Below are 17,528 nucleotides of genomic sequence, written 5' to 3' on the forward strand. Positions count from 1 at the left end.
AGGGGACGGAGGGGACTGCCCCGTCTATTAACAGCAGGAGCTTAAGGCTGCGGCTGATGCTTGGGGGACATTGGGGACTGCATGTGCTACAGGGGGGCCTGAACTGCCCCTGGCTCGGCCGGGTCAGAAGCCCCTGCAGCAGATCGGCCGTGGGGGAAATGCTCAGAAAAGCTCAAGTTCAAGGACGCAAATGAAAACCGCCAGGAAAAAGTATGTCAGAAAGCAAACTCTTTAAAACCGTGGTTCTTCTGGTGAGGCTGCGGGGCTCGGAATTCAGACGCCGACAGGAGGGACTAGACCCTTTACAAGCGGAGGCAGAGGGGCGGCGGGGGCCACATGGGGGCCTGGCCCTCGCCGGGGATGGAGCGAAGCCCGTGGAGGCTGCGGGCGCCTAGGTGAGCCGCAGCTTCATCTCCGACACCTTGTAGCTGTAGTTGTACCGGCCCCACGACTTCCAGTTGATGCCATTGGCATAGCTCGTGTGCGGCCCCCTGAGGTAGCGGCCGTTCAGGTTGGAGGAGTGGCAGCTGTGATACCACCAGGCCCCCTGGAACTGCGCGGCACAGTTAGAGGAGCTCTCGTCGTTGTCACGGTCTTTGGTGGAGAAGAAGTGATTTCCGTGGTCCGTCAGGGAGTCACCTGCTCGGGGAGGGGAGCGGGCGGAGTGGGGTGTCACTGGTCCTAGAGGGAGCCGCCGTCGGGGGGCCCTGCCGCCCACCCAGCGCACCTCCCTCTGGAGACCCCCATGGGGCAGAGGGGGCCTCCTGGTCCCGGAACTCTGCACCAGGGCGCGAGCCTCCCTCCAGCCTCACCTGTTTCCTCCTGGCTCCCCGGAGACCCCCAGGACCTTGGGGCCCCTCTCTTCCCCAAGCCTGAGCCTCTCTCCTGGGCCCTGCCCCCTCCCACTGGCTTGCCCTGGTCATCCCAGGGGCCCAGCACTGCCTCACCGGGGGCCCTGGCTCCAGCTTCAGTCCCGGGCGTGCAGCTCCCCTCTGGCCCCCGCAGTATCCACGCCCCCCACGCCTGCCTGGGCCTCACCTACACCATGGTCAAGGGTCCCTGCCCTGCTCCTTCCTTGGCGGCTCAGAGGAGACCATGTGTGTCAAACAGGCACCTGAAGGCTCCCGTTTGCCATCCCCTCCAGCATCCCGGAGGGCCTTGCTCTCCGGAGCTCTGCTTCAACACAGTCCAGCAGGCACCTGGCCCCATTTCTGAACACAAGTGTACCCTGGAAGCTCCAGGATGAGCCACAAGGATTGCCTTCCCACAGTCTGTGACCAGGGGGTCTTTCTGGCAAAGAACATCCCACAGGGTTGGTGTTCTGTGGAGCCACTTGGGAATGGGGCTCTAAGGCCTCCTGTGAGATGACCGTTCTCTCCCAGGTGTTAGCAGGACGGGGTCAGTGACCTCAGAGCATCACGGGCCCCCACGTTATATAGAAACGCAGGCACCTTCTTATCTGCAATCACACATGGGGAAGCCGGGCCCCGAGAGGGGAGCCCCCAGTCCAGGGTCTCTCGGGGAGGCAGAGCCAGGACGCCCAGCAGCTTCTCTGCTTCCCCAACCCCGAGCTGAAGCCCTGGCCACTGCAGTGAGCCGTGCAGACTCTGACCTGCATTGCCCTCCACAAAGGCTCCCAGGACCAGCTTGTACTTCTCAGCTTCATCTGCCATCCTGAATGACTGGTACTTGGCAAATCGGTGGTTGCCTTCAAAGTCCATGAGGTCTACCCGGAGCTCACTGGTTCCTGTCGAAGGAAGGTGTTCAGGTCTAAGCAGAAGGGACCCTCCACCTCCAGGCAAAGGAGGTGAGAATTTGGGTAAGTTCTAGAGGCGTGTCTGAACTTGGCATTCGGGGATAATTCAGCGGGGAAGGTGTGAGAGGCTTGTGGATGTGAGGCTCCAGGGAGGGCTCCCTGACTTCCGATGGCTCCCCTTCTGTTCCACCAGCCTCGCCCCAAATCCCACAGTTGGTATTCCTTGAATGGAATGAAGCCTCACTCTACTGGAAACCCTAAATTCTCCTGCAAACCGCTGTGAATGCCAGGGCAGGAAAGTGTATCTGTATTCATTTCTTTTGCAAGAATTTCAGGCACATGAGTGGACACCTTCACGGTTGCCCTGAGGTAGTGGAAGAATTTAAAATAGGATTCACAGGTTTACAGTTGAACTCAGGACCACCCGTGAGGCTGATTCTATGAAACAGAGCAGTGGGCTGAGGGGGCCCGTGTCGGGACCCCCACATGCGTGACCGGGAGAAGGAGGGAAGGGGTTCTGTGGGCCTCAGAGCCCAGTTTCAAGGCAGGACTGACGACTGGAAGAGAGAGAAGGGCCACCCCAGTCCAGATGGCCTCCTGCCCACTTCCTCGTCTCCGGTTCTAAGGTCTGATTGGTCCTGAGACCAGAAGACATCTTCCCTCCAATAACCCCCCTTCTCCCGATTCTGACCCTCAAAGAGTCTGAGAAGCATGCCTCCCCGCTGGCAAAGGCATAGCCTTCCTGCTGTCAGAGGGGAGCATGTGGGGGGCAAGGCCTTCTGCTCCACACAGCCCAGGACTAGGGTCAGGAGCTGTGGGCTGCAGGCCCCCCAACCACAGAGCCCCCGCCGTGGCCCTACCCTGGGCGGTCAGGGCGTGGATGTTGTCATTCCCCAGCCAGAACTCGCCCAGCTGACTGCCGAAGCCCTGCTTGTACGCGGTCCAGGTCCGGAAGAAGTCCACAGAGCCGTCCTTCCTTCGCTGGAAAACCTGTGCGTGGAGGGGGGCGCTGGGAGACAGGCCCCTGCTGCCGTCCCCCTGTGGGGCACCCCGCCTCCCGTGAACACAGCACCAGTAGCTCACAGCGCTCCACAGTCTGGGGCCCCAGATGTGGGTCTCATTAGAGACCCCGGGGACCGTCAGGGGAGTACCTACATGTGGCCAGGGAGATCATGGAGACTCAGAGAGTGCAGGCGATAAGCCCAAAGCCACGTGTCTGGAGAGGAGTGGGCACTTCTGGGCCTCAGCCCATGGCCTGGGGTTACAGGCCTCCTTGCCCCTGCCCCGACATTTCTGCTTCTCCCGACCTCAGTGACAGGACGGGGTCAGCTGAGCCTGGGGTTAGACAGTCTCACAGAGGCCTCTAAAGACTGGTCTCCCACCAAAGGAGCCTCCTGGACACGCCCACCACTGCCCACGGGCCGCGCGGCCGTCTCTGGGACCCCGGCAGCTCACGGTCCACCCCCCGCCGTCGGTGTCCATGTCACACAGCACAGTCAGGGGCCGGCAGTCGGGCAGGTAGATGGTGTGCCAGCCGCTCAGAAAGTGTCCCCTGGTGAGCAGCTCCGTGCAGGTCCGAGGTCCTGGGAGGGGAAATGGGGGGATGGATGCCAGGTCAGGAGCCTGGGCAGGGCAGGGGCAGGGGAGGGGGCAGAGGAGGGGACACCTGCCTGGGGGACGGTGGCACCGAGGCCTGGGACAGACAGAGACCACCCCCACCTCCCAGAGCTGTCCCCACCATGGTCTGGGCACCCCGCCTTCCAGGGAAAGTTATAAGCTCCCCAGGAAGACCGCTGTGGAAGACACACGTCATTCAGGCAATAGCTGCCTGTAACTGGGGAGTGAGATGTGCAGAGAATGTTTCATCTCTGGATGCTAGAACCAGAGTCTGTGCAGCTGGCCTTCTGGTCAACCGCCCCCACGGGAGCAGGTCCTGGCTGAGGTCTGGGGTTGGGGTCGGCGTGTGTGCAGTCACCTGTGGCACATGAATGAAGCTGCCCCGACTCTCCTGTTGTGGGAGAGAGGACACGCATGTCACACGTCTGGAAACAGCCCTGGGCCCATCAGCCCCTCTGCTCCATGAACACGGCACTGACAGTGGAAACCATCGCCCAGCTCTTCAGGACGGACAGCCCCCAGCCCTGGGCAGCGGTTCCGAGACTCAGCCGTGGGGCTCGCTGGGGGAACTGGCTGGACCACCGTACCGGCCGCCTCTCCTGGGCTTTGAGGCTCCCAGCACTGAGGGTCAGCTCCTCCGGGCCCGTCACTTTCCACCATCAGAGCCTCTGGTCGTGGAAAGTCCTGGGGGCGTTTGGGGTATGCTTGGCCCCAACCAGCGCACTCTGTACTTGTCGTCAAAGCATGTGACGGTGTCTTGTGAGTGCTCACTCGTGTCCGACTCTTTGTGACCCCGCGGACTGTAGCCCGCCAGGGTCCTCTGTCCACGGGGATTCTCCAGGCAAGAATACAGAGGGGGTTGCCATGCCCTCCTCTGGGGGAATCTTCCCAGCCCCGGGATGGAACCCATGTCTCTTGCATCCCCTGCACTGGCAGGCGGGCTCTTTGCCGCCAGTGCCGCCTGGAAGCCTGACTGTGTCTTGGTATTTTACCTTTTCTTACTTTAAGAAATGTTTAAATAAATGGGCATAAATCAGAAAAAAGAAAAGGCGAAACGTCCACAGTCATGCACTGAATCAGTGTTGCCAGTCTCCCCTGGGCAAAACTGGCAGCTGCGGGCTCCTCGAGCCTCCAACCACGAGGACCGCCCTTCTGCCCCAATCATGGGCTGGACAGGCGGGGCCAGGGCATGGTCTGAGCTCCTCACCCAGACGTTCTCCTGGGCCCCGGGGCACCTCATGTGACCCAGGCCTCGTGGACCACCCCCCCAGCCCCCTGCAAAGCCTGCCGGGTGCCCCCAGGGAGGGAAGGGGCTCACCTTTCTCTCCACGTGCACCCTTCTCCCCTTGGGCTCCTGGGGAGAGACAGGGGATGCAGAGGACGCCTGTCAGTGGACAGCGACCCTCCGCTCTGGAAGCCACCCCAGGCTCAGTTCTTCGGGGGGTGGCTCAGCCTCACGCATGCTCCACGCTCACACGGCTTTCAGATGCCTGGGTCTTGGTGGAGCGGGTGGGCGGCTGGGGACGTGAGGCCTGGGATCCTTCCCTGGGTCACAGCAGGCTGCTGGGGACCCAGGACCCTGGGCCTGTTCACGCGCCGCCTCGAGGCTCTCAGGACGCGGGCGGTAAGACAGGCCGTGTCTCTCGCGCCGCCCTCCCGCTCTGTCTCTCCCCCCTCTCTCCGCCTCCCCGCCCCTCTCGGTCTGACTCTCCGGCTCTGTAGACAGGCCCCAGGGTCCTGCTGGGGGTTGCAGCTCTTCATCACCTGTGCTTCCTTTGGGTCCAGCCGGCCCTGCCTTCCCAGGGACTCCAGGCAAACCTCGTTCTCCTGTAAATCCCAAAGACACACCATTGGGAAAGGCCATCTGAGGCACCTTACTTGAGCTCTGTCTGCCCTGAGAAATAAAGTCCTGACCCTCCCATCCCAGCTCCAGTATCCTCAGGGTTGCTGCCACCGGGCCCCAGCCCGAGGGTGATACCGGAGACAGTGGGGACCAAGTGCCCGTGGCCCCCGCTGCAGACAGCCGGCACCCCAGGGCGCCACCGGCGTCCAGCTCCTGCAGGCCTCTGTGGAGCAGGCCCAGGTCCATGCCACCGCACAGAGCTCTGCCGTCCAATCGGGGGCTGGGGCCAGGAACACGTCCTCACAGACCCTATCACACGGGGGCACCTGGAGTCTCGAGCCTCGGGCCCAGCTCTCTGTGCTCCACCCTGGATGCAGGGGACAGCGTTAGCTGCTCAGTCATGTCCGACTCTTTGGAACCCCACGGACTGCAGCCCACCAGGCTCTTTGTCCATGGAATTCTCCAAGCAAGAACACTGGAGTGGGTTGTCATTCCAGGAGTCAGACCCAGGGATCTCATGGATGGCAGGCAGATTCTTTACTGTCTGAATCACCAGCTGAACTCAGATGCAGGGAGGTCAGACACAATTACGTATCCCACTGGGAAGGTTCCGACTCCACCTCCAGAGGGGAAGGGTCAGCAGCCTGAAGCCACAGTTCAGTTCAGTTCAGTTGCTCGGTCGTGTCCGACTCTTTGTGACCCCATGGACTGCAGCACACCAGGCCTCCCTGTCCAACACCAACTCCCGGAGACTGCTCAAACCCATGTCCATTGAGTAGGTGATACCATCCAACCATCTCATCCTCTGTCATCCCCTTCTCCTCCTGCCCCCAATCTTTCCCAGCATCAGGGTCTTTTCCAATGAGTCAGCTCTTCGCATCATGTGGCCAAAGTATTGGAGCTTCAACTTCAGCATCAGTCCTTCCAATGAACATTCAGGACTGATTTCCTTTAGGATGGACTGGTTGGACTCCTTGCAGTCCGAGGGGCTCTCAAGAGTCTTCTCCAACACCACAGTTCAAAAGCATCAGTTCTTCAGGGCTCAACTTTCCGTATGGTCCAAGTCTCACATTTGTACATGACCACTGGAAAAACCACAGCTTTGACTAGACAGGTCTTTGTCGGCAAAGTGATGTCTCTGCTTTTTAATATGCTGTCTAGGTTGGTCATAGTTTTTCTTCCAAGGAGCAAGTGTCTTTTAGTTTCATGGCCACAGTCACCATCTGCAGTGATTTTGGAGCCCAAGAAATAATGAGGCCCAGGTCTGCATTATTAACCTTGGCAGGAGGCTAGGACCACCCAGGGCCCCTTCCCCTCCTCCCAGGCACTGATGGGAGGTCGGGAGAGGCTGCCCCAGGCTCAGCAAACGGAAGGGCAGGGGTCTACTCACAGGCTCACTGCCCTGGGGAGTGGGGTGTGGGGGTGGGACAGAGGGGCAGGGCCGCTTCCGCTTGTGGCCAAGTAAACACAGCCCCTGGCAGGCTGCGGACCAGAAGTGCCCTCCTCCTGGGGTCCCCCCGCAGAACCCCGTCTCAGAGCCCGTTTCAGGGCCGCAAACCTTGTAAGGGGAGGGGGTTGCCACGTGGGCAGATGTGTGGAGTGCTGGGGGCCCTCACACTGGGTGGAGACCCAGCTCCTCCCTCCCTGGCCGTGCATGGCTGCTCGGAGCCCCAGGTTTCTCCTCTGAGGCGCAGGGAGGAAAACCTGGGGCCCCGGTTTCCGGGTGAGTTCACCGGGTGCTTGAGGTGCAGAGCTCCTGCCAACGGTCACGGAAAAGCCAGTCCTGATCAAGGGCCTGGAAGCGTATGCTCCATGAGAAGACACCCAGACGTGAGCTGAGAAGAGCTGAGACCAGCACCCTGCTCCGGGGACGGCAGTGCCGGGGGGGGGCGCCGGGGTCACCTCTGGGCAGAACCCGTGACCCAAACTTCCCAACTGAGGTGCCTCAGCGGGCACAGCCCTGCTCGGGCTCTGGTCTGAGAAGAGCCGGAGCTCTGTGGCCCCATCCCCACCCAGGGCACGCACCCTTCAGTCCACCAGCCCCGTCCCCACCCGGGGCACGCACCCTTCAGTCCAGCGGCACCCGTCTCTCCCTTGAGCCCTGGGGCTCCGGGCAGCCCTGGGCAGCCTCGGAGGATGGACAGCTTGTCGGAGCCCTCCAGACCCACCAGCTTCACCTCTGCAGAGAAACGCGGAGTTGGGGTCAGGGCGCTCATCACAGGGCCAGCGACATGCCGCCCAAGCCAAGAGTGTCTGCCACAAGGCGACCTGGTCCCTCGGCTCCGGCTGGTGTCACTGGTCTCAGATGAGGGGTCAGCCTGGCAGTGAGCTTCCTGCCTCTGGTGGGCACTGGTCAAGTGGGGAGGCCATGCCTGGGCATGGAATCCACCCTGCCTGATTCCCAGCCCCCCACTTCCATGCTGTGTGTCTTTGGGCAAGTCACTCAACCCCTCTGAGTTCTGGGAATCCAAATGGGGACAAAAATAAGGCTGTGGGGAGAATTAGATCAGATAATGCAGATTTTTAGATTCTTGGTATACTTCATGGCATGTACTTCCACTACATGACAACAATAAATATTTATAAGACTTGGGGGTTGGGGAGAGCATAACATTTTCAACCCCAGGCCTCGGACTTGTGACCATAGAGCTCCTGAATTGGAAGGGGTCCCTGTAGGTCCCCCCGGAGAGAAGATGCATTTGATCTAAGAACACAGAGCAAATTCCAGTAGAACAGGAACCAGGGGGTCATTTCCTTCTCGGGAAAAAAAGAAAAATTAGTTTTGTTGATTTCAAAACTAAAACATCCTCACGAGAGACAACTTAGAGTGTGTGGGAGTCAGCCAGGCACAGAGACGCTGCAGACACCGGAGCTGCTGCTGTGGAATCTGTCTCCACCAGAGATGCTCTCAGGGGAACAAGTTTATGCTTCCCCCACAAATACATCCTCAACTCACGGTGAGACTGGTCTGTCCTCAGGGAAATCTCTTTCCAGGCGTGGGCGCAGCCCCCTGCACAGATCGGAAGGGAGGCCACCCACCCTTATACCTCAAACCTGCCAATTCACACTCTGGCATGAAAGCCAAAAATCTGCAGTAACAAACCCCAAGGGAGCGTGGGAGCCCTGGGATTAGAGAACATTTCTAAAAAGTCCAGGAGAACACAGGAAGCAGGGGGCATTGTCCTTCTTGGCTGCAGAGCCGAGACCTGACTGGATGCTCCGTGGAGCAAATCCGAGGCTTGAGAGGGAGACAGACACGGATTAAATTCCCGCTCCTCCCACATGGCCTTGGGCCGTTCATTGTCTCCTAGTCTGAGGATGAAGCTGAGCTGCAGCTGAGCTGCTGAGTCTTCAGAAGGTGCAGATAGAGGGTTTCACCCTGGATGCTACCTACGGTCAGTGAGTGGGGAGCTCCAGCATTCAGGGGCCGGAAACAGGTCCATCTCACCTGGACATGTGTCTGCAGCCTGGGCAGCGAGGGTCCCGAAGCACAGGCACACGAGGAGCGGGCCACCGGGCCCCAGGGCCCCGGCCGCGCCTCCCAGCTCCATGTCCTGCGGTCTGTGCCCGAGCTCTTGCGGGCAGTGGAAGCCAGCCCCTGCCTGGGCCTGCGGTTTCTCCACTCCAGGGGGACGCCCACTTCCTCCTGCCTCTTTGCTTACACCCACAGGAGGTGCCAGAGGATGGCAAAGGGCATTTCCTTCCCTCTGGGCCCCACCAGGCTGCCCACTGAATTGGGCTCAGTTCTGCTGGCAGGATACCCTGTTGCCGGTTGAGAGAGCTCCCAGGACCCCTGCGTTGGAAGGGGTCTGCCTTCTTTGTGGCTTAAGGAAAGTTCCATCCCCAGACCCCCTCCTTATCACCCAGCTCTGCCCAGGCAACACGCCGAGGCTTTGACTGGGGTATGAGGAGCAGCAAGACCCCTCCCTCCCTCACCTGATTTCCAGAATGTTCTAATGACTAAGCACCTAACACAGGGGAAGAGAAAAAAAAAATCCTGAGTGCTTCTTAGGTGCCAAATGCTACTCACAGCAGCCCCATCAGGAAGACACTATGATCTGAATTTCACAGTGGGGGAACTGAAGCCACTCTGCTGGTGGGAGCCAGACATCTCCTCGAGTCTGTCCGAGGCTCCGAGGACCACCGGGTCTGGTCTTGACACCTGAAGGTGAGGCTGTGCCTTGCCCCCCCAGATCCCAGAGGCTGTCCTCCACACCGGTACAGTGATCACCCTGAACCAGGACAGGCGGTGGCGCTCCGGGAAGGGCTTCTGCAGACGTGTAGAGGGTCACTAAGGAGAGCAGGGTGGTGCCGGAGGGGAGGAGCTGGGGGCGAAACTCCTTCATGGACTCACATTTCTCTAGGCAGCGTGCGTGAGCTGGCATCCTAACCACACTTACTGTCTAACTAGGAAAGCAGCACTGATGGCCAAACCTGAGGTTTTGAAAAGGCGCACAGGGCCCAGCGTCCATCTCCATGGGCTCTGGGATGACACCGACTTGGCACAGTGCTGTGCGGCGGCTCCAGCCCCCCTGAGACAGAGGAGGAAAGAGGTCGCCTTGCCTCAGTCATCACTCAGCCCCCAGCCAGCTACGGATCTGAGCTTTGTCTGCTGCAGAGGAGCTCGTGCAGGGTCGTTCACCTGGTCTTGGACGGGGAGAGAGGTGGCCGGTGTTAGCCCCGCTACCCCATCTGCGCAAGCCCCTCCCTGTACCAGGGTGCTTCCTGTTCTTCTCACTGTTGATAGGATGACTGTAGGTGGGACATTGACCGCACAGTCAGGTATCAGTTTAATGTCCCTAAAGTATGTGGGCCTACGAAGATGCCAGAACGCGAGACTCTGTCAAGCTCAGATGTCCTAAAGTGGGATCAACCAAGGGCATCTGATTTCTGGCAATGGCAGCTGAGGTATTTGGGGCCACCTGTCCTCAGAAGACAAACAGAAGCGCAAGTGTTAGTCCCTCAGTTGTGTCCGATGCTTTCTGAGCCCATGGACTGTAGCCTCCCAGGCTCCTCTGTCCATGGCATTCTCCAGGCAGGAATGGGTAGCCTGGGCTGGAGTGGGTAGCCATTCCCTTCTCCAGGGGATCTTCCCAACCCAAGGATCGAACCCCTGTCTCCTGTGGCTCCTGCGCTGCTGGGCGGATTCTTTACCACGGAGCCACCTGGGCTTTGAAACTCTGGTGAGGTGTGCCTATGTCACGGTTGCCTGCTTGCTCCAAGCTGAAACCAACACAGGTCTTCTCAGAAGAATACTATCACCCCAAGACTTAAATGATTTCTGCAAATACCTATCTTTCAAATTAAATCTTAGAACGCAGGACAAGATAACCAGGCTCGTGAGGACAAAAGACAACACATACAGGGACAAACAGAGACAGCGGAGCGTGGAGACAGACCTCCAGATGCCACGGCTGCCCAGACGACACCACGGTCAGTGGCGGAAACCGAAAGGCGCCCTCAGAGTGAACACAAGCCAGGTTGCTCGTACATCACCACTTCTGCTCAGATGCACAGCTTCACTGTCAGAGCAGTAAGGCAGAAAAGAATAAATCAGATGTATACGAGTTGGAAAGGCAAGTACAAGGCTGCTATTACTTTTGTAGAAAATTCAGGGGAATCTAAAATTTTTAGAATGAATGAGCTGCAGTTCAGTCCAGTCCCTCAGTCGTGTCCGACTCTTTGCGACCCCATGAATCGCAGCACGCCAGGCCTCCCTGTCCATCACCAACTCCCGGAGTTCACTCAGACTCACGTCCATTGAGTCAGTGATGCCATCCAGCCATCTCATCCTCTGTCGTCCCCTTCTCCTCCTGCCCCCAATCCCTCCCAGCATCAGAGTCTTTTCCAATGAGTCAACTCTTCCCATGAGGTGGCCAAAGGACTGGGGTTTCAGCTTCAGCATCAGTCTTTCCAATGAACACCCAGGACTGATCTCCTTTAGGATGGACTGGTGGGATCTCCTCGCAGTCCAAGGGACTCTCAAGAGTCTTCTCCAACACCACAGTTCAAAAGCATCAATTCTTCGGTGCTCAGCTTTCTTCACAGTCCAACTCTCACATCCATACATGACTACTGGAAAAACCATAGCCTTGACTAGATGTAATTTTGTTGGCAAAGTAATATCTCTGCTTTTCAATATGCTATGTAGGTTGGTCATAACTTTCCTTCCAAGGAGTAAGCATCTTTTAATTTCATGGCTGCAGTCACCATCTGCAGTGATTTTGGAGCCCAGAAAAATAAAGTCTGACACAGTTTCCACTGTTTCCCCAACTATTTCCCATGAAGTGATGGGACCGGACGCCATGATCTTCGTTTTCTGAATGTTGAGCTTTAAGCCAACTTTTTCACTCTCCTCTTTCACCTTCATCAAGAGGTTTTGAGTTCCTTTTCACTTTCTGCCGTAAGGGTGGTGTCATCTGCATATCTGAGGTTATTGATATTTCTCCCGGCAATCTTGATTCCAGCTTGTGCTTCTTCCAGCCGAGCGTTTTTCATGATGTACTCTACATATAAGTTAAATAAGCAGGGTGACAATATACAGCCTTGACATACTCCTTTTCCTATTTGGAACCAGTCTGTTGTTCCATGTCCAGTTCTAACTGTTGCTTCCTGACCTGCATACAGGTTTCTCAAGAGGCAGGTCAGGTGGTCTGGTATTCCCATCTCTTTCAGAATTTTCCACAGTTTCTTGTGATCCACACAGTCAAAGGCTTTGGCATAGTCAATAAAGCAGAAACAGATGTTTTTCTGGAACTCTCTTGCTTTCTCCATGATCCAGCAGATGTTGGCAATTTGATCTCTGGTTCCTCTGCCTTTTCTAAAACCAGCTTGAACATCAGGAAGTTCACAGTTCACCTATTGCTGAAGCCTGGCTTGGAGAATTTTGAGCATGACTTTACTAACGTGTGAGATGAGTGCAATTGTGCGGTAGTTTGAGCATTCTTTGGCATTGCCTTGCTTTGGGATTGGAATGAAAACTGACCTTTTCCAGTTCTGTGGCCACTGCTGAGTTTTCCAAATTTGCTGGCATATTGAGTGCAGCACTTTCACAGCATCATCTTTCAGGATTTGAAATAGCTCAACTGGAATTCCACCACCTCCACTAGCTTTGTTCGTAGTGATGCATTTTAAGGCCCACTTGACTTCACATTCCAGGATGTCTGGCTCTAGGTGAGTGAGCACACCATTGTGATTATCTGGGTCATGAAGATCTTTTTTGTACAGTTCTTCTGTGTATTCTTGCCACCTTTTCTTAATATCTTCTGCTTCTGTTAGGTCCATACCATCTCTGTCCTTTATCGAGCCCATCTTTGCATGAACTGTTCCTTTGGTATCTCTGATTTTCTTGAAGATATCTCTAGTCTTTCTCATTCTGTTGTCTTCCTCTATTTTTTTGCTTTGATCACTGAGGAAGGCTTTCTTATCTCTCATTGATGTTTTTTGGAACTCTGCATTCAGATGCTTATATCTTTCGTTTTCTCCTTTGCTTTTTGCTTCTCTTCTTTTCACAGGTATTTGTAAGGCCTCCCCAGACAGCCATTTTGCCTTTTTGCCTTTCTTTTTCTTGGGGATGGTCTTGATCCCTGTTTCCTGTACAATGTCACGAACATCCGTCCATAGTTCATTGGGCACTCTATTAAATCTAGTCCCTTAAATCTATTTCTCACTTCCACTGTATAATCATAAGGGATTTGATTTAGGTCATACCTGAATGGTCTAGTGGTTTTCCCCACTTTCTTCAATTTAGAACATCCGTCCATAGTTCATTGGGCACTCTATTAAATCTAGTCCCTTAAATCTATTTCTCACTTCCACTGTATAATCATAAGGGATTTGATTTAGGTCATACCTGAATGGTCTAGTGGTTTTCCCCACTTTCTTCAATTTAAGACTGAATTTGGCAATAAGGAGTTCATGATCTGAGCCACAGTCAGCTCCCGGTCTTGTTTTTGCTGACTGTATAGAGCTTCTCCATCTTTGGCTGCAAAGAATATAATCAATCTGATTTCGGTGTTGACCATCTGGTGATGTCCATGTATAGAGTCTTCTCTTGTGTTGTTGGAAGAGGGTGTTTGCTATGACCAGTGCATTTTCTTGGCAAAACTCTATTAGTCTTTGCCCTGCTTCATTCCGTATTCCAAGGCCAAATTTGCCGGTTACCCCAGGTGTTTCTTGACTTCCTACTTTTGCATTCCAGTCCCCTGTAATGAAAAGGACATCTTTTTGGGGTATTAGTTCTAAAAGGTCTTGTAGGTCTTCATAGAACCGTTCAACTTCAGCTTCTTCAGCGTTACTGGTTGGGGCATAGACTTGGATTACTGTGATATTGAATGGTTTTCCTTGGAAACGAACAGAGATCATTCTGTTGTTTTTGAGATTGCATCCAAGTACTGCATTTCGGACTCTTTTGTTGACCATCATGGCTACTCCATTTCTTCTGAGGGATTCCTGCCCGCAGTAGTAGATATAATGGTCATCTGAGTTAAATTCACCCATTACAGTCCATTTCAGTTCTCTGATTCCTAGAATGTCGACATTCACTCTTGCCATCTCTTGTTTGACCACTTCCAATTTGCCTTGATTCATGGACCTACCATTCCAGGTTCCTATGCAATATTGCTCTTTACAGCATCAGACCTTGCTTCTATCACCAGTCACCTCCACAGCTGGGTATTGTTTTTGCTTTGGCTCCATCCCTTCATTCTTTCTGGAGTTATTTCTCCACTGATCTCCAGTAGCATATTGGCCACCTACCGACCCGGGGGAGTTCCCCTTTCAGTATCCTATCCTATCATGAATGAGCTTAGCAAAATTCAATTATGTTCCCAATAGTTAAACAGTGAATTACAAAAAGGAACTTTAAACATTTGCAATAGTGACAGCAACTCAAATAACTGAATATTTCCGGCAAAATAGACACTAGTCTCCATGTAGAAACATCAGGTGTGAAGGAGAGATGCTTAAAGAGAGCAACTAAAAGAATACTCTCTGTTCACGGATTCAAATGCTCAACGTCATAAAAATACCAGTTTCTCTCTAGTTGATCCGTAGAGTCACTGCATTATCAGTTAAAGGCCCCTTTTATTGGGAAACTTTGCGAGGTGAATTTGAAATTTGCTTAAAGGTTAAAGGCCAATGATTAGGATGTCTTGAGCTGGAGCAAGGAAGGATGACTTCCTCTAGTTCATGCCAGTAATTGTCGTGAAGATAAAGTCACTGAGACAGTGTGGTACCAGCTCCAGGATCCAGACCAAACCATCAGAACCGAATAAAGGATCTAGAAACAAATTCAGGCGCACGCAGAAACTCGACACATGACGGGCCAACTCCACAGAGCCAACAGGGAAAGCGCCAGCTTTTTTAAACAAGAATAGTTGACTTACAATGTTGTGTGATTTCTGCTGTACTGCAGCGATTTGCTTTTATACACACACACACACACATATGTTCTTTTTAATATTCTTTCCATTAAGGCTTATCTCAGGGTATTGAATGTAGTTCTCTGCACTGCACAGGAGGACCTTGCTTATCCATCCTACATCTAATAGCTTGGGCTTCCCAGGTGGTAAAGAACGCGCCTGCCAATGCAAGAGATGTAAGAGACACAGGTTTCATCCATGGATGGGATAGATCCCCTGGAGGAGGGCACGGCAACCCACTGCAGTGTTCTTACCTGGAGAAGCTCATGGGCAGAGGAGCCTGGCGGGCCACAGTCTGTAGGGTCACAAAGGGTCAGAAATGACTGAAGTGCCTTAGCACCCACACATGCACTAAGAGTTCACATCTGCTCACCCCAGCCTCCCACACCCTCCCTCCCCCAGCCCTCTTCTCTTTGAATAAACTTCCAATAAGCACTGTGAGTTCCTGGGTATTCACATGGGAAAACCAGAAATGAAACTTGACCCTTTCCATACAGCAGAAAAAGAGCCATGTCGGCAGAATCACAGGCCCAAATGCGAAAGACGGAACGGTAGTCTTGGGCCCCATCATAAGCCATCAGACAACTTTGGCGGTATCTCATGCAGGAATGAAAAGCTCTAAGTAATGGACGAGTCTGAAAACTGACATTGAAATTAAGAATACTGGGCTTTCAAACGACACCCCCGAGAGAGACAAAAGCTGCCAGGGGGTGGAGAGGAGCCATCAGCCGCACGCAGCAGTCACAAACTGCTGTGTGCAGAAGAAAGAAGGAATTGCGGTAAATCGATGCTCCTGTGCAAAGTGGGAAAGTGGCCTACACAGACACCCCTCAGAAGAGACATTTCAGTGGCCGGTAGAAAACAGATGAGACCCCTGACTTGGTTAGTGATCGGAGACCTGCACGCCTGCACCAGCTTAATGACGCACGACCTGGAGCTCAGCCCCGCCCCCACCCCCAGCGCGTGCCCGGGCAGAGGACACAGGCAGGACAGCGTCCCGCGCCAAACCACAGCGACCAAGTGTCCATCTGGAGCCGGACAGACCCCCGCCTGACATGTGTTCAAACCGGAGAAACCTGCAGAGTGTCACACAGACGAGTCCCTGCTTCCTCCAAACCAGCATGGAAATTCACAAGCACAGCATCTCAGGGCAAGTGGCAGCAGAAAGGAGACCTTGTCTGGTTGCGTTTGTACGTAAAGTTCAAAAGCAGCCGCTCCACACAGCCGTGCTGGCATGAGGTGCGCTGAGCAGACTGTGGAGAGGACGGCCAGGTGCCCCAGCCAGGGTGGCAGCCCCCTCGGGAGGGCTCCTCCGGGGGCTGGCCCTGTCCTCCAGCTTCTCCCGACACGCTTTGTTTCTGCACTCTGGTGAGGAAGTGTTATTGTCCACTTCAAAAAGGACGTTTAAATACAGTGGAATGGAGCCTGCAGTGGCCACACTGATCTGAATCACTTCCTGCTGCAGCGCGGCGGTCCCCAGCAAGCACGGGGATTCGCAAGGCCCCTGCGTCCTGCCTGGCTCCCGGGAGGCCGGCTGTCAGCACACACAGGTGCTGTTCCACTGCCTCTGAGGGAGCTGGTCCAGGGCCGGGGCTCCCGCACATCTCCCCCCACCCCAGTCCCAGGGGCTGCGCGCCGGGGCTCTCCTGGGGCCTTTGCACATGACTGTGGATTCAGGAGAGATGTGAGCCCGCCCAGTGATGCTCAAGCTCCAAATCCCCCCACCCAGGTCCTGGCTCAGGGTGAGGGCCACAGCATCTGCCAGAGCTTCAGAGCTCTGGAGCAGGAAGGGTGGGTCCGATTGACTGAGATTTCGAAGTCTGGATTAGAGTGGGTCTTCCAATGGGGCCTAGGGCGGGGGCACCAAGTCGTTGTTTAGGAGACACAGCAAAGTGAGGATTTTTAATCAACAGGATTCCGCTCCAACTATTGATTTCTGTTGATGAGTTGATGGGTCTTTGAGGGAAATGCTTCAGTGAGTAACATGGCATTTTCAGCCTTCAACTTTCTTAGGGGAGTCTGTAGACAGCATATTAAAAAGCAGAGACATTACTTTGCCAACAAAGGTCTGTATAGTCAAAGATACGGTTTTTCCAGTAGTCATGTATGGATGTGAGAGTTGGACCACAAGGAAGGCTGAGCACCAAAGAATTGATGCTTTTGAACTGTGGTGCTGGAGAAGACTCTTGAGAGTCCCTTGGACTGCAAGGAGATCGGTCAATCCTAAAGGAAATCAACCCAGAATACGCATTGGAAGGACTGATGCTGAAGTTGAAACTCTAGTATTTTGGCCATTTGATTCGAAGAATTGACTCATTGGAAAAGACCCTGATCCTGGGAAGACTGAGGGCAGGAGGAGAAGGGGACCGCAGAGGATGAGATGGTTGGATGGCATCATTGACTCAATGGATAAGCCAACTCCAGGAGATGGTGAAGGACAGGGAGCAGATAGTATAGTCCATGGGGTTGTAGAGAGTCGGACACGACTGAGCGTCAGAACAACAACCCCAGGAACGTCAGGGCCCTTGGGAGAATAGGTGCAAACCCTCCCGAACCCGCAGAGGGCTGGCTGCTCCAAGACCCCAGTCCCAGCCTCCTCCTCCCAGGAGGAGGGAGGGGCCCCCAGGGTAGGACGTCCCCTGTCCCTCCGCTGGTTCCCTTCCTTCCTGCTCCTGCAAGGACTTGCGTTTGGAGGGCCTCAGGAAAGGGGCTGTGTGCCGGCCGGACCTGGCAGGGTCCCCCCGATATCCCCCGAAGCCACCTTCGTTTGGCTGTGAAGACCGTCTACATCCGGAGCCGCTCAGCGGCGGGGAGGCTGCCTGCCAAGTCAAGTCCAGCCTGGAGCCCAGGGAAGGGGCCCTCACTAGCTGTCCTGGCTTTCTATCTGGGG

General features: G+C 55.1%; 1 protein-coding gene across 2 annotated transcripts; it reads right to left on the minus strand.

The window, feature by feature from the left end:
• Positions 1 to 213: 213 nt before the first annotated feature.
• Positions 214 to 8,810, minus strand: LOC113901856 (ficolin-2). 2 transcript variants are annotated; one of them, XM_027556855.1, is made up of 9 exons: positions 8,665 to 8,810; positions 7,282 to 7,395; positions 5,138 to 5,200; positions 4,692 to 4,727; positions 3,732 to 3,764; positions 3,212 to 3,339; positions 2,617 to 2,746; positions 1,613 to 1,747; positions 214 to 639 (listed from the first exon to the last, which is right to left on the minus strand). In XM_027556855.1, exons 1-9 carry the CDS (start codon positions 8,765 to 8,767, stop codon positions 392 to 394), a joined length of 990 nt encoding a protein of 329 aa, XP_027412656.1. In that variant the 5' UTR covers positions 8,768 to 8,810; the 3' UTR covers positions 214 to 391. The 2 variants fall into 2 exon arrangements, with proteins under 2 accessions (XP_027412656.1, XP_027412657.1); XM_027556856.1 differs by lacking the exon at positions 7,282 to 7,395.
• Positions 8,811 to 17,528: the final 8,718 nt, after the last annotated feature.

This window comes from Bos indicus x Bos taurus, chromosome 11 (genome assembly GCF_003369695.1).
Source record: "Bos indicus x Bos taurus breed Angus x Brahman F1 hybrid chromosome 11, Bos_hybrid_MaternalHap_v2.0, whole genome shotgun sequence".
Classification (NCBI taxonomy): Eukaryota; Metazoa; Chordata; class Mammalia; order Artiodactyla; family Bovidae; genus Bos; species Bos indicus x Bos taurus.

Bases quoted from the DNA above. Each gene is read 5' to 3' on its own strand.
- LOC113901856 (XM_027556855.1), bottom strand. From the start codon at position 8,767: ATGGAGCTGGGAGGCGCGGCCGGGGCCCTGGGGCCCGGTGGCCCGCTC. The intron at 2,747-3,211 runs GTGAGCTGCCGG...CTCCACGCACAG, and splicing joins CCGACGGCGGGGGGTGGACC to GTTTTCCAGCGAAGGAAGGA. The intron at 1,748-2,616 runs GTAGGGCCACGG...TTCCTTCGACAG, and splicing joins CCACGCCCTGACCGCCCAGG to GAACCAGTGAGCTCCGGGTA.